Genomic DNA, 13505 nt, shown 5'->3' on the forward strand with positions numbered 1-13505 from the left:
GAGAAATCAGGTGGCAGAAAACAACTTAATAAAAATAAATACAACCTACAACACTAGCTATCAATATTCATTACATCAGATGCATCACTCTATGATACTGGTAAATGAGAATAGTACGAGTCAAAATTTGATAAATCAAATTATATACAACAATGTTTAAAAATAAATAATTAAACCTTAAAAAGAAGAAAAATTACTTCCAAACAGGTTTGCCTGAGTAATTATTTTCTCTATGATATTTTAGTATACATATGTACCAGGTAGTTAAGAGTATCCACTGACTTTCTAATACAAATACCAGGAACTTAGTATCAGTAGACTAGCTTGTAGAAAGCCCAAAGAAGAGCAAAGGAAATTATGTACGTAGAAGTAAAACATAAGAATGATATCAATATTAATATTATCTGTTCTCATTATGAGGAAAAGTATGAAATTTGGATGGTAAAATAACCATAATGTAATTGATAAAAAGAAACTGGAACTTAAACCTAACCAACTCGTAATTGTTTAAATTCTTTGCCTCTCTGATCCTAAGTCACTGTTCCTTCGATTCTGGACAATCAAAGGATGGGATAACAAAAGAAGCCATAATTTTTATTATCTTCTCATTTTTCTCCTTGTTAATCACCAATTTAAAATGTATGTATACATATATGTGTGTACATATGTGTATGTTTCTAACTACGCATTTATATATGTGTACGTATATATACATATATACGTACACATACATATAAACATACACCCCCCCAATTTATGAGTGAAGATGTTAAACAGTTTGAGTGAAATTGTTTAGAAATTACTCTTTATATAACTTTATATACCAACATTACTGCAAATAATTGAGTTGACTGTTCAATTAAAGGCAGCCTCTAATACCCTTGAAGAAAAAAATTTTTTAAAAAAACTCAGCCACACTGAACTTTTGTTTAATCCATGCCTAACAATATAACAGCAAAAATGTAGCTGGTGGCAGTGAGAATTTGAAGGAAAAAAAGTACTACTCTCTAATTATTAAAATTCTTACTTGCTTGTATGCCTCATTTCTTTAAGTATCAACAAAATTTCTTTCAGGTCCTGAGGCCTGTGCTTACTTGGCTGTATGACTGTTCAAAAAGATGCTGGTTAAATGAAAAAAAGTATTATTATTTGTTGCTGTTGTTGTTCAGTAGTTTCAGTTGGGTCCAACTCTTTATGACTCCATTTAGGGATTTTCTCGGCAAACATACAAGAGTGGTTTGCCATTGCATTCTTCAACTCGTTTTACAGATGAGGAAACTGAGACAAACCAGGTTAAACAACTTGCCTAGAGTCACACAGCTAATAAGTGTCTGAAGCCATATTTGAACTCATAAAGATGAGTCTTCCTGACTCCAAGTTGTGTACTTTATCCACTGCACCACCTAATTGCCCCAGTATTACACTTATTCAACTACCTTCAGTTGAGATCAGAGAAAACTTGTTACAGTCATTTGGAAGATATCAGCAATATTTTTAAAGTTACAACATTTTAAATGTTAAAATGAAACAAGTATATAAATAAGAAATTTATAACCAGAGAACCTATTTCCTATCATGAATAACGAAATCAGTAGTAAATCATTTGCCACAGTAGACTCTAAAGAAATTTAATTTAAGTACTTGGTTAAAGAAGAGAGGAAATATAACCTATTTTAAACATGTATTAAATAAGATGAAAAAGTGACTACAATAAAACCCCATGATTTTTGGAGCAGTTGGGGAAAGTGGACTTAATAAATTAGTTTAAAAAAGGAGGGGATTCGGGGCAGCTAGGTGGTGCAGTGGATACAGCACCCGCCCTGAAGTCAGGAGGACCTGAGTTCAAATCCAGCCTCAGACCAAACACTTGACACTTACTAGCTGTGTGACCCTGGGCAAGTCACTTAACCCCAATTGCCTCATCAAAAAAGCAAAAAAAAAAACCAAAAAAAACAAAAAACAAATAAACAGCAGTCGTATTTTAAAAAAAAAAGGGGGGGATTATAGAACCACTTCAAGAAATGAAATGGTATTTATCTAAAGCAAAATATTGCCAAAGGAGTAGTTTGATTAGATCTGTTTTCACAAAGATATAAAAATGACTCATAATCAGTATATTCATTCAAATGTTTACCTAACACCCATATGGTCCAGTATTGTGGGAAGAATACTGTAAGAATACGAAAAGGATAAAAGAACCAGGTCCTGTCCACAAAGTTCATAAATTTAGAATTGGAAGGGATCTCTGAAGTCATCTAGTCCAACCTGATTATTTTACTGATGAAGAAACTGAGAGAAGATAAGTAGCTACACACAATGCTTGGTACATATCAGGTACTTAATAAATATTTGATGATTAATTGATAAACTAGTTGGGTAACAAAGCATACTTTCATACATTTAGCAATTAAAAACTTTATAAGGAAGCATACAATTAAATGCAAAGTTAAGGCTGTTTGGTACAGGGCTCTAGGAATTCAGAGAATGTGAAGATTTGGCTAGTCAAAGAAATCTCATGGAGGTGAGATGCTAAACTGTAAAGTGTTAGAAAACAATCTGCATAAATAAGTGTAAAGTTTACAAGGGAATAATTACTAATGGCTTAGCAATTCCTTTTTTTTTTTTTAAGTTTGCAAAAGTTAAGTTCAGCCTAATCCATTGCAAATTTTTCACCAACTCTAAAATAGTCCAAATAGTTCTGCCATGCTGGCCCAGATATTACTGACTTCTAATGAGTTAATGTCAAAAATTGATTTTAACGTACCTAACATTATAACATTATAATTTAAAAACAAAACTGAACAGAATGAAAGATTCATTCACTTAGTTTAATGTAATACTGTATTCCTTTACAGACCAAAAATTAGAGAGGGACAAGTATCACAAGAAAATTTTTTTCTTCATTTCAATTCTAATTTATAATATTTTCCACTACAAAATAAGACATGATACTTTCAGGATATCAGGTAAGACAAGTATCAGGTAAGATTGAATGAGTCCACATAAAATAGACAAGAAAAGGCTTTTACAGTGGAGGGGAAACAAGGGAAGGTGAGAGGGAATGAGTGAATCTTATTCTCATCAGATTTGGCTTGAGAAGAGAATAACATACACACTCAATTGGGTATGAAAATCTATCTTACCCTACAGAAAATAGGGGGGAAAGGGGACAAGACAGCAGGAGGATGATAGAGGGGAGGGCAGATGGGGGAGGGGGTAATAAGAAGGAAACACTTCTAAGGAGGGACAGGGTCAAAAGAGGAATAGAATAAATGGGGGGGCAGGATAGGATGAAGGGAAATATACTTAGTTTTTCACAACATGACTACTATGGAAGTGTTTTGCATGACTACACATGTATAACCTGTATCAAGTTGCTTGCCTTCTCAATGAGGATGGGTGAGGAGGGAGGAAGGGAGAAAATTTGGAACCCAAAATTTTAAAAACAAAAGTTAAAAAAAAATTATTTTCACATACAACTGGGAAATAAGATATACAGGAAATGGGCTATAGAAATCTATCCTGCCCTTACAGGAAAATTGAAGGGGAAGGAGATAAGAGAAGCGGGGGAAAGATAGAAGGGATGGAAGATTAGGGGAAGGGGTATTCAGAATGCATGCCATCTTGGGGTGGGAGGAGGGACGAGATGGGGAGAAAATTTGAAACTCAATCTTGCGGAAGTGAATGTTGAAAACTAAAAATAAATTAATTAATTAAAAAAAAAGACAGAATGAGTCTGTGAAATTTCATGGTTGTAGAGAAAGGACTAACTAGGAATCAGAAAACATTAGTTCTAATATACAATGAGTTTCCTTGGGCAAAGTACATCAACTCTGGTTCCTTCGTATATAAAAAATGGGATTAAGTCCTGCTTCTTTCATAGGATTATTGTGAGAATCAGAGAATATATGTGAAAGCACTTTGTAAGTGGTAAAACATTACCCAACTATTAAGTATACAGAATATTATATGAATTCTACATGTTAACTTATATAGACCTCTCATTCCTAAGGGGACATTCCCAAAACAGATGAGTTCATTTGGGCAATTAGCAATATTAAAGAGATTTATTTATGATTTGTGACAGTATCTTCAGCTCTCTGCAAGCTTTTTCGCCAATAAAATCTTTAAGCATCTTCTCTCAAGAGATTCCACCCATTCCCAAGACTTCAACTATCATGTCTAGGTAGCTAATTTCCATAGTCGTATTTCCAGTCCTTCCATTTCTCCCAAGAGAAATTTCCAACATTTCCAACTAGATTCTACTTGTATTTTCTTTCATCTCAAACTCAACACGTCTATAACCCATCTCTTCCCCTTCCCAACAAGCTCTCCCACTGAATTTTTCTATTTCCCTTAAGGGTAGCAATATTTTCTCCCACTCAGTCTTAAATGAACTCTAAAGTCTCTTCATGCTCTAAATGTATAATCCTGTGGATCTTTGAGTCCTCTCTTGCCTTCCCATTAAGAAGTCTAATGAAATACTTTTTTTAAAATAATCTCCCTTAAATCCATCTCACACACACACTATAAACCACCAAGGAATGTCAGGTTAATAGTAATTGACCACCAACAGAACATCCTAGGTCCTAGGACATTCCAAAATACAGGTAGTAATAAGTGAAATATTACAAGGATTTATATCTAGGCATATTTATATGCCTACATTTATATCAAATGACAGAGTGAAAAATACTGGGCCAAAAGAACAATACCCATGAGTGTAACAATGTGAACAATGTCAAATTGTGAAGCAACAAAACTCTAGTTAAATATGAACCTGCAGAGTTAATACTACCCTCCTTTTTGCTAACAAATATTAACCAATGTTAACCAGTTTTTGAAGACCACATGGGGGAGGAAGAAAAGGGAGAAGACTTTGTCAAAATAAAATTCATCCAAAAATTTTTTAAATTAAACTAAGTGCTTAAAGAACCAACCCTATGAGAAGACTGGGATTTTCTCTGCCTGAGAAAAATCGGCTTCAGGGCCATTAAATGACCCCAATATTTTTCTGGGACTATGACTATAAAAGAGAATGAGGGCTAATAACTCTTGCTAGTAACTAAAAACTCTTACTTAATGACTCTTACTTCCACCTGGTTTTCCTGCTCCAATCTAAGTGGCACATTGCCAACAGAGGAATTTTTCTAAAATAATGATTTGCTCATAAACTCTTTGTATTTGTATTCCCAGTGCTGAACACAGTGTCTGGCATATAACAGGCATTTAATAAATGCTTGTTTAATTGACTGATCATGTCACTCTCCTGCCAGAAACCTTAAATGACTCCCTCTCTGTTCCATAGTAAATAAAGTTCAAACTCTTTAGTCTAGTATTCAGGAACAACTACAAACAGATTTCAATCTAGCTTTCCAGCTTCACATTCCATACTATACTCCACTTTGCCTCCAAATAGATAGTTCATACCATGCACCCAAACATAGCTTGAACCTTCACACTTCTAACCTTTTGCTCAAGTATTCCTTCTAGAACGCTCTTTCTTCTTTCTACTAAACTAATGGATACCTATCATTTGAGCCTCAGCTCAAATCTCGTCTCTTCCATAAAGTTTACCCTGTCCACCACAACTTAAAGTAAAATTTTCTTATCTGAATTTGTATAGTACATTTCAGCAATTAATCATATGCTGTATCTTGAGACTGTTCCTCTATTTTGTCTTGAACTATTTAAATCTTATACTATTTAAAATATGTGTTTATATCTAATCTCCACAGCTATTATAAATTGCTTGAGAGCAGGGACCAAATTTCAAGAATTATTTTTACATTATGTAGCACCCAGCACAGAGTACCTTGCATTGTTGGGCATTACACTACTCAACAGTCTTTCCTGACTTGACTTTGATTCAAATGAAAAAGTATTTCTGATGATTTCTTGGTCTGACTAAAGATGCCAATCTGATTAAAGTAAACATTGTAAAATACAGCAATAACAGGAATGTGGACAGGGAATGAACCTGTGATTTCACTGAAACAGGGAATGTCTGGATAAGGGAATCTTCCAAGGCAACAGGAAAAAACAGGCAAAGGTAGATTAGTTCATAAGCCAACTTTAACTGTTCTAAGAAAAGGAAAAAAAAATTTAATTTCAAGTCTCAGGTAAAGTTTTCAAAAGAACTTCAAAACTTTAGCTTACTATATATGTTTGAAGACTCAATGTTTTTTCTTTTTCTCTTAAAGAAAAGCTATATGTTTTAGGTAGGTTACAACCCTCAAAAACAAGACGAGGAAGAAAACTTTTTAGTGCAACAACATTTTACTAACAAGAATAAAAAACGATAATTACACTAATAAAAAAGGATATCAGCTTTAGCAAAGTCTCTTATCCCACACTGAGGTAATCCTGGTGTGTTCTGCATGTAGAAATCCAAGTAAAACCAATGGGCAAGTTCAATCTGAAAGCACACTCGGATGGCATTGTCTCTTTCCTCACTGGGAATATGCAAAATAAATCGGCTGCCAAAAAAAAATGAAAAATAAGGCAAAAATTACATTCACAATGAGCTATAGAGATAAAAGAAATGCATTCATCAGTCTAGAAATGGGACCAACAAGGCTGACAGAAATGGAAGGGTTAACCAAAGACTTACTGGCACAAAAGCAATCTTTATTATAAAAGAACGCTCTACTTCTCAGGAAATGATAGTATCATACTGTCTGGGAAGAGATAGCCACAAAAAGAAGGTGCTACATTTACCATATCATTACATCACGGTGCACAAATTCAGATAGAAAGGTAAGAGCTCATTTTAAAAAAAAATCAAACAATTACAAATTATTATAAAAAGAAAGCAATGCTGGCAAAAAAAATCCAAAATAACTTTTGTTTCTAAAATAGTCCAAACAATATTAAAACAAATACTGTTAGATCCACCTGCACAGCTACATTTCCAAGAATACAAAGCAAGTTCACATTTACAGACAGAAATAACATCATAAAATTAACTGCAGAACCTATTACAATATAAATAAGCTTGTGACTCGACCAAAATATGACTACTACGGCATATACGATATTAAAAGAAAAATATTTAGCAAGCACTCTCTTATTAATAAGTGGCACAAACTCTAAGGTTTCACCTCAAATCTAGAAAACTGACAAAAGGTAGTAAAAGACAGACACTGTCAACATCAGAAGACAAGCACATTAATGTGTTACTGGTGGAGACACGAACTGGTTCTGTTAGAGAAAACAATTTGGATTCATATTAGAAAAGTGGCAGAATTGTTTATAGCCTTTGAACCACTGAACTCCTATCAGGCATATGCCTCAAACAGGACAAAAAACAGGGGGAAAGGAACTATATAAAAATATTTATAGTAGTATTTTTTTACGGTAGAAAAAAACAAACAAAAACTGGAAATGAATTAATTGAGAAATAGCTGAACAAATTATGGCATATAATTGCCATGCAGTATTATTATACTGTTTCTAAATGAGAGATAAGAATTCAGAGAAACCTAGTAAGACTTATATGAACTCATGCAGAATGAAGTAAGCAAAACCAAAAGAAAAATATATACACTAGCCACAACAATGTAAAAAAAAAATTTTAGCATCCAATTTTGATTGTTGCTAATATTCTTTTCATGTTTTCTTATTAACTTTTTCAGTTAATAAACTTTTTTTTTAAATAGAGCTATAAGTATTCAGATTAATGCAATGACCAATTTTGACTACAGAGGACTGGTGATCAAATTAGCAAGCATGTATTTATTAACTGCCAGATCAGGCATCAGGAAGATTCATCTTCCTGAGTTCAAATCTGGCCTCAGACATTTACTAACTGCATATCACTTAACCCTGTTTGCCTCAGTTTCCTCTTCTGTGAAATAAGCTGGAGAAGGAAATAGCAAAGTACTCCAGTATCTTTGCCAAGAAAAACCCAAGTGGGGTCACGAAGAGCTGGACACAACTGAAAAATGACTGAACAATATGTGCCATTCTAGGGAATACAAAGTCAAAAGTGAAACAGTCCCTGCCCTGTATGTGTGTACACACACACACACACACATACACATACATACATACACACACACACACCCCAGAGCTTAAGTTCCTTGAAGACAGGGACTATTTTACTTTTGTCTTTGTATGTATATGTACACATAAGGAGAGAGACTGGACTTCAAATCTCCAGATGGAGGATTCTACCAATGCAGATCAGCACTGAGGCATTTAATGATTTGTCAAGTCACAGTTGATACAGGTGTGCAAATATAAAACACAAATAAAGCTAATACAAGGTAAGTTGAGAAGGGAAGGCATTAGCAGCCCTCAAGCTGAAGGAAGATTCTGAGAAGCAAAGATGGGAACTAGGAAACGCTCCATGCAGAAGCCTTAGGAGTTGAGACCTGAAGGAAGATTCTGAGAAGTGAAGTTGAGGAAGAAGAATATTACAAGCATTCCAGTACAAAGGTGGGATATGGAGTGTCATACAGGAGGAAGAGAAATCAGACTGGTATAACTGGACCATGGAATATAGAAATGCACGAGAAAGCTAGAAAAGTAGGATGGCAAAGGCCGCAAAGAACCACAGGGGAATTTATATTTGATCTTAAAGAGCCACAAGAGATCATTGAATATGTAAGTGAGATAGTCAAGATTTTCACTTTGGGAAAAATCACTTTGGCAACTGTGGGAAGAATGAATTGGACAGGAGAAATTCTTAAGGCAGGAGACTCATTGCAGGCTATAGTAATAGTCCAGGTGAAAGGTGATGAGGGTCTGAAGTAGGATGTTGGCCAGGAGTGTAAAGAAAAGGGCATATGAGAGGGGTTGTGGATAAAGAAACAAGATTTGGTAACTGTTTAAATATGCAGGGTGAGAGAGTGGAGTCAAAGATGAAAGTGAGCCTGCAAACATGAATGACAGGAATCATGTGGTACCCTCAACAACAATAAATATGCAAGCAGGGTGAGTTTGAGGAGATGTATAATGAATTCTGTTCTGGCCATGGTGAGTTTTAAAAAGAGCCCTCCTTGCTGAACCACAGGTGTGGAAGAAGCCACATATTGTCAAACTCAGAACACGTTTTTTAAAAATATAAGGTACTTCATCTTTATTTGTAAAACATGAGTTCAACTATTCTTTCCTATCCACTGCTCCTGACACTTAGACCAAAATCTTAAAGTTTATTCAAACTGCAATTATGGTGAACCTTTTCAACCAAAACTTACCATGATTTTTTTCCCCTACTCAAGAAGTTGACCATTTCTGAAAAACCTAGTAAGTATGGGAGGGAGTAGGGTAGGCAAGATATAAGTCTGCAATAAAACAAAATAAAAGCTATCTAACTCCAAAGCTAATGGGAGTATAAAAGGGAACAAGAAGGGACATCTAGCCCGAATTAGCGACAGACTGAATTGCTACAAAAAACAATCACATATTTTATTTCATTTTAAAATATATCATGAACAATATTTTAGCAGTACAAATATATTGAAATGGAATATGTATAACCAGTCTTAAACTAAAAATCTTAATTTAGCAATTTAAAAATGTAATCAAGCAACTTAAAAATATAATCAAGACACAGACATATATATTCTGCATCTTTTACAAATTAATGGTATATTTTTTTATGGTAAGACTATCGTGATCAGAAATAATGACCTGTATACTTTGAATGGTATATTCTTTAATGGTAATTTTTTTTTAAGTTCAAGTTTTGAAGTAATCATAAGTAATAGTAACAGGTTCCAGGTGCCAACTATTAAGTAGCTATGTGACCCCGGGCAAGTGACTTAACCTGTTTGCCTTAATCCACTGAAGAAGAAAATGGCAAACTACTCCAGTATCTTTGCCAGAAAAACCCCCTGGACAATATCGGTGTGCTATGGTCCATGGTTTCACAAACAGTAAGACAACAACAAACAACTAACTCCCCTTCAAGTTTTAAATATTTCAGGCTTAGGTAGCCAAAGGCATAAAAGAAATAAAATGCTAATTTAAAAAAAAAGCATCATATCACTGATCATAGATTTTTTGAGAAGGTAGGAACATCAAGTCCAACTCTTTCATTTTATAGATGAGGAAACTGAGGCATAAAGAGGTCTTTAAAAAGGTCTTTACTCTGCCAAGACAGCAGAGTAAAAGCAGTGACTTGCTTGAGCTCTCCCCTAAACCCCTCCAAATACCTGTAAAAAATAGCTCTAAACAAATTCTAGAGCAGCAGAACCCACAAAAAGACAGAGTGAAACAAATTTCCAGCCCATGACAACCTGGATGGTTGATTAGAAAGGTCTATCACATCCGGCTGGGAGAAGAATGCAGTTCAGAGTGGGCTGTGCAGGCAAAAACCAGGCATCAGCTAACTTGGAACAGGCCTCCGGGGACTGAATTAAGGGCAGCTGTGGTGGTTTCCAGACTTCTCAAGCACAAACGCCTAAGACAACTTAGAAGGTCAGTAGGAAAAGTCTGTGACCTCAGTGAGAGAGAAGCCCAGTCCCAGCCCCAGTCCGGGCCCAGTCCTGGGGTGGTGGCTACTTCCAGACCTTCTGGCCCACACACTGAGAGGGAATCAAGTGGCTGATCAGAGGGGGATTGCAGGGATCTCTGCTGGTGCAGGACTGTCTTGCTTTGCCCATGCTTGGATCTGGGTCACAGTTCTAGGTGGCTGTCCTGGGGTGAGGAGGAACACTAGTGTGGTGGATCTTATAGTAGTGGTAAAGAGGAAATCCTCCTCACAGTTCCATGGCAGAAAAGAGTGCTTGTGGCCACTCACAGACCAGAGTACAGGCCAGGAAAGGAGTAACACTGGTAGCAGACCCCTACCTTAACAAAGAGTTTAAAACTCAAGTAATTGGCTAGGATCATAAGCAAACTGTGCACAAAAAAGTCAGACCATAGAATCTTTCTTTGGTGACAAAGAAGATCAAAACATACAACCAGAAGGAGACAACAAAGTCAAAGCTCCTACATCCAAAGCCTCCAAGAAAAATATGAATCAGCCCCAGGCCATGGAGGAGCTCAAAAAGGAGTTTGAGAAGCAAATAAGAGAAGTAGAGGAAAAACTGGGAAGAGAAATGAGAGTGATGCAAGAAAATCATGCAAAGCTAGTCAATAGCTTGCTAAAGGAGACCCCAAAAAATACAAGAAAATAACACTTTAAAAAATAGCCTAACCCAAATGGCAAAAGAGGCCCAAAAAGCCAATGGGGAGAAGAATGCCTTCAAAAGCAGAATTGGCCAAATGGAGAAGGAAGTCCAAAAACTCACTGAAGAAAATACTTCCTTAAAAATTAGAATGGAGCAATTGGAAGCTAGTGACTTTATGAGAAATCAAGACATTATAAAACAAAACCAAAAGAATGAAAAATAGAACACAATGTGAAGTATCTCACTGAAAAAATAACTGACCTGGAAAATAGATCTAGGAAAGATAATTTAAAAATTATTGGACTATCTAAAAGCCATGATCAAAAAAAGAACCTACAGGTCATCTTTCAAGAAATTATCAAGGAAAACTGCCCTGATATTCTAGAACCAGAGGGTAAAACAGAAACTGAAAGAATCTACCAATCACCTCCTGTAAGAGATCCCCAAAGAAAAACTCCTAGGAATACTACAGCCAAATTCCAGAGTTCCTAGGTCAAGGAAAAAATATGGCAAGCAGCCAGAAAGAAACAATTCAAGTATTGTGGAAACACAATCAGGATAACACAGGGTTTAGCAGCTTCTACGTTAAGGGACTACAGGGTTGGAATACGGTATTCTGGAGGGCAAAGGAGATAGGATTATAGCCAAGAATCACCTACCCAGCAAAACTGAGTATAATCCTTCAGGGGAAAAAATGGACATTCAGTGAAATAGAGGACTTTGAAGCATTCTTGATGAAAAGACCAGAGCTGAATAGAAAATTCAACTTTCAAATATAAGACTCAAGAGAAGCATGAAGAAGTAAACAGGAAAGAGAAATCATAAGGGACTTATTAAGTTTGAACTGTTTACATTCCTACATGGAAAGATGATATTTGTAACTCATGAGACCTTTGTCAGTATTAGGGTAGTTGGAGGGAAAAATAAATTATATGTATAAATAGATTGATAGAGGGCATAGGGTGAGTTGAAGATGAATGGGTGACATATAGAGAATAAAATTAAGGGATGAGGGAGGATTACTAGGAGAAGGAGAAAGGGAGAGGTAGAATAGGGTAAATTATCTCACATAAAACAGACAAGAAAAGGCTTTTACAGTGGAGGGGAAGTGGGGGAAGGTGAGAGGGAATGAGTGAATCTTATTCTCATGAGATCTGGCTTAAGGAGGGAATAACATACACACTCAATTGGATATGGAAAGCTATCTTACCCTACAGGAAAACAGGGGGGAAGGAGATAAGTAGGGGATCATAGAGGGGAGGACAGACTGGGGGAGGGGGTAATCAGAAGCAAACATTTCTGAAGAGGGACAGGGTCAAAAGAGAGAATAGAATAAATGAGGGGGAGGCAAGGGTTAGGATGAAGGGAAATGTAGTTAGTTTTCCACAGCATGACTACTATGGAAGTTTTTGCATGACTACACAAGTATAACCTGTATAAAGTTGCTTCCCTTCTCAATGAGGGTGGGTGGGGAGGAAGGGAGAAAATTTGGAACCCAAAGTTTTAAATACAAATGTTAAAAAATTGTTTTCACATGCTACTGTGAAATAAGATATATAGGCAATGGGGTATAGAAATCTATCCTGCCCTACAGGAAAAGAGAAGAGGAAGTGAATGGGGGCGGGGGGAGATAAAAGGGAGGGCAGATTAGAGGAAGGGGTATTCAGAATGCACACTGCCTTGGGGTTGGGAAAGGGACGAGATGGGGAGAAAATCTGGAACTCAAAATCTTGTGGAAGGGAATACTGAAAACTAAAAATAAATAAATGAATCTTTAAAAAAAAAAAAAAAAGATGGGCATCCAATGGACCTACATGAAGAAACAGCTTTCTGTTTACCGTAAGTGAAAAGATAGATATGCTTCTTTAGCATCTTTGCTGGTCAAGTTGTTCAACTGGGTTCCCAAAGTCTAGTTCTCTCCATAGCCGAATTCTCTATCGCTAGGGATAGCTCCCTTAAGCTGCTCCATCCTTTGCAGTGACTTTTTTTCTGTCTCTACAGTAGTATCTTTGTCTCCTGCTGGATACAATGTTTCCTACTGGTCCAGGCTCCCCTTAACACTACAGGTCCAATATTGAGACTTAAGAGGCCAGGAGGGGAAGAAAAAAACAAAAAGCTCCTCTACCGGAAGCTCCCATCTTGCAATGGTTCCAACTATCAAAATAGAACTGCTGAAATCTGTTCAGGATTAATAATTTTAAACCCCCAAAGGCATGGCTAATTTGCTTGCAATCAAAGTCATTAGAAGTTGTTCCCTTCTTGACTGATAATCAGAGAAGTGCTGAGTCTCATAAACACATAAAGGCAAGCACCTTTTACAGTGAGTTTAATACCTCATTAACACATTGTGATGACATTTTGGGCCTGCAGCTATATTTATTA

The 13505-nt window shown here is 36.1% G+C and overlaps 1 protein-coding gene across 4 annotated transcripts in view; it reads right to left on the reverse strand.

Annotated features, from left to right (window-relative positions):
• The window catches only part of DCP2 (decapping mRNA 2), a 69581-nt gene that overhangs the window by 54379 nt on the left and 1697 nt on the right, over positions 1-13505 (reverse strand). For all 4 annotated transcript variants that reach the window (XM_027839292.1, XM_027839293.1, XM_027839291.1 and 1 more), the window contains exon 2: positions 6328-6479. In XM_027839292.1, coding sequence (XP_027695093.1) covers positions 6328-6479 — 152 coding nt within the window. The remainder of the gene's footprint in view (positions 1-6327; positions 6480-13505) is intronic.

The sequence above is a fragment of the Vombatus ursinus genome, unplaced genomic scaffold (assembly GCF_900497805.2).
Source record: "Vombatus ursinus unplaced genomic scaffold, bare-nosed wombat genome assembly UNPS02014832.1, whole genome shotgun sequence".
In the NCBI taxonomy this organism is placed as follows: domain Eukaryota; kingdom Metazoa; phylum Chordata; class Mammalia; order Diprotodontia; family Vombatidae; genus Vombatus; species Vombatus ursinus.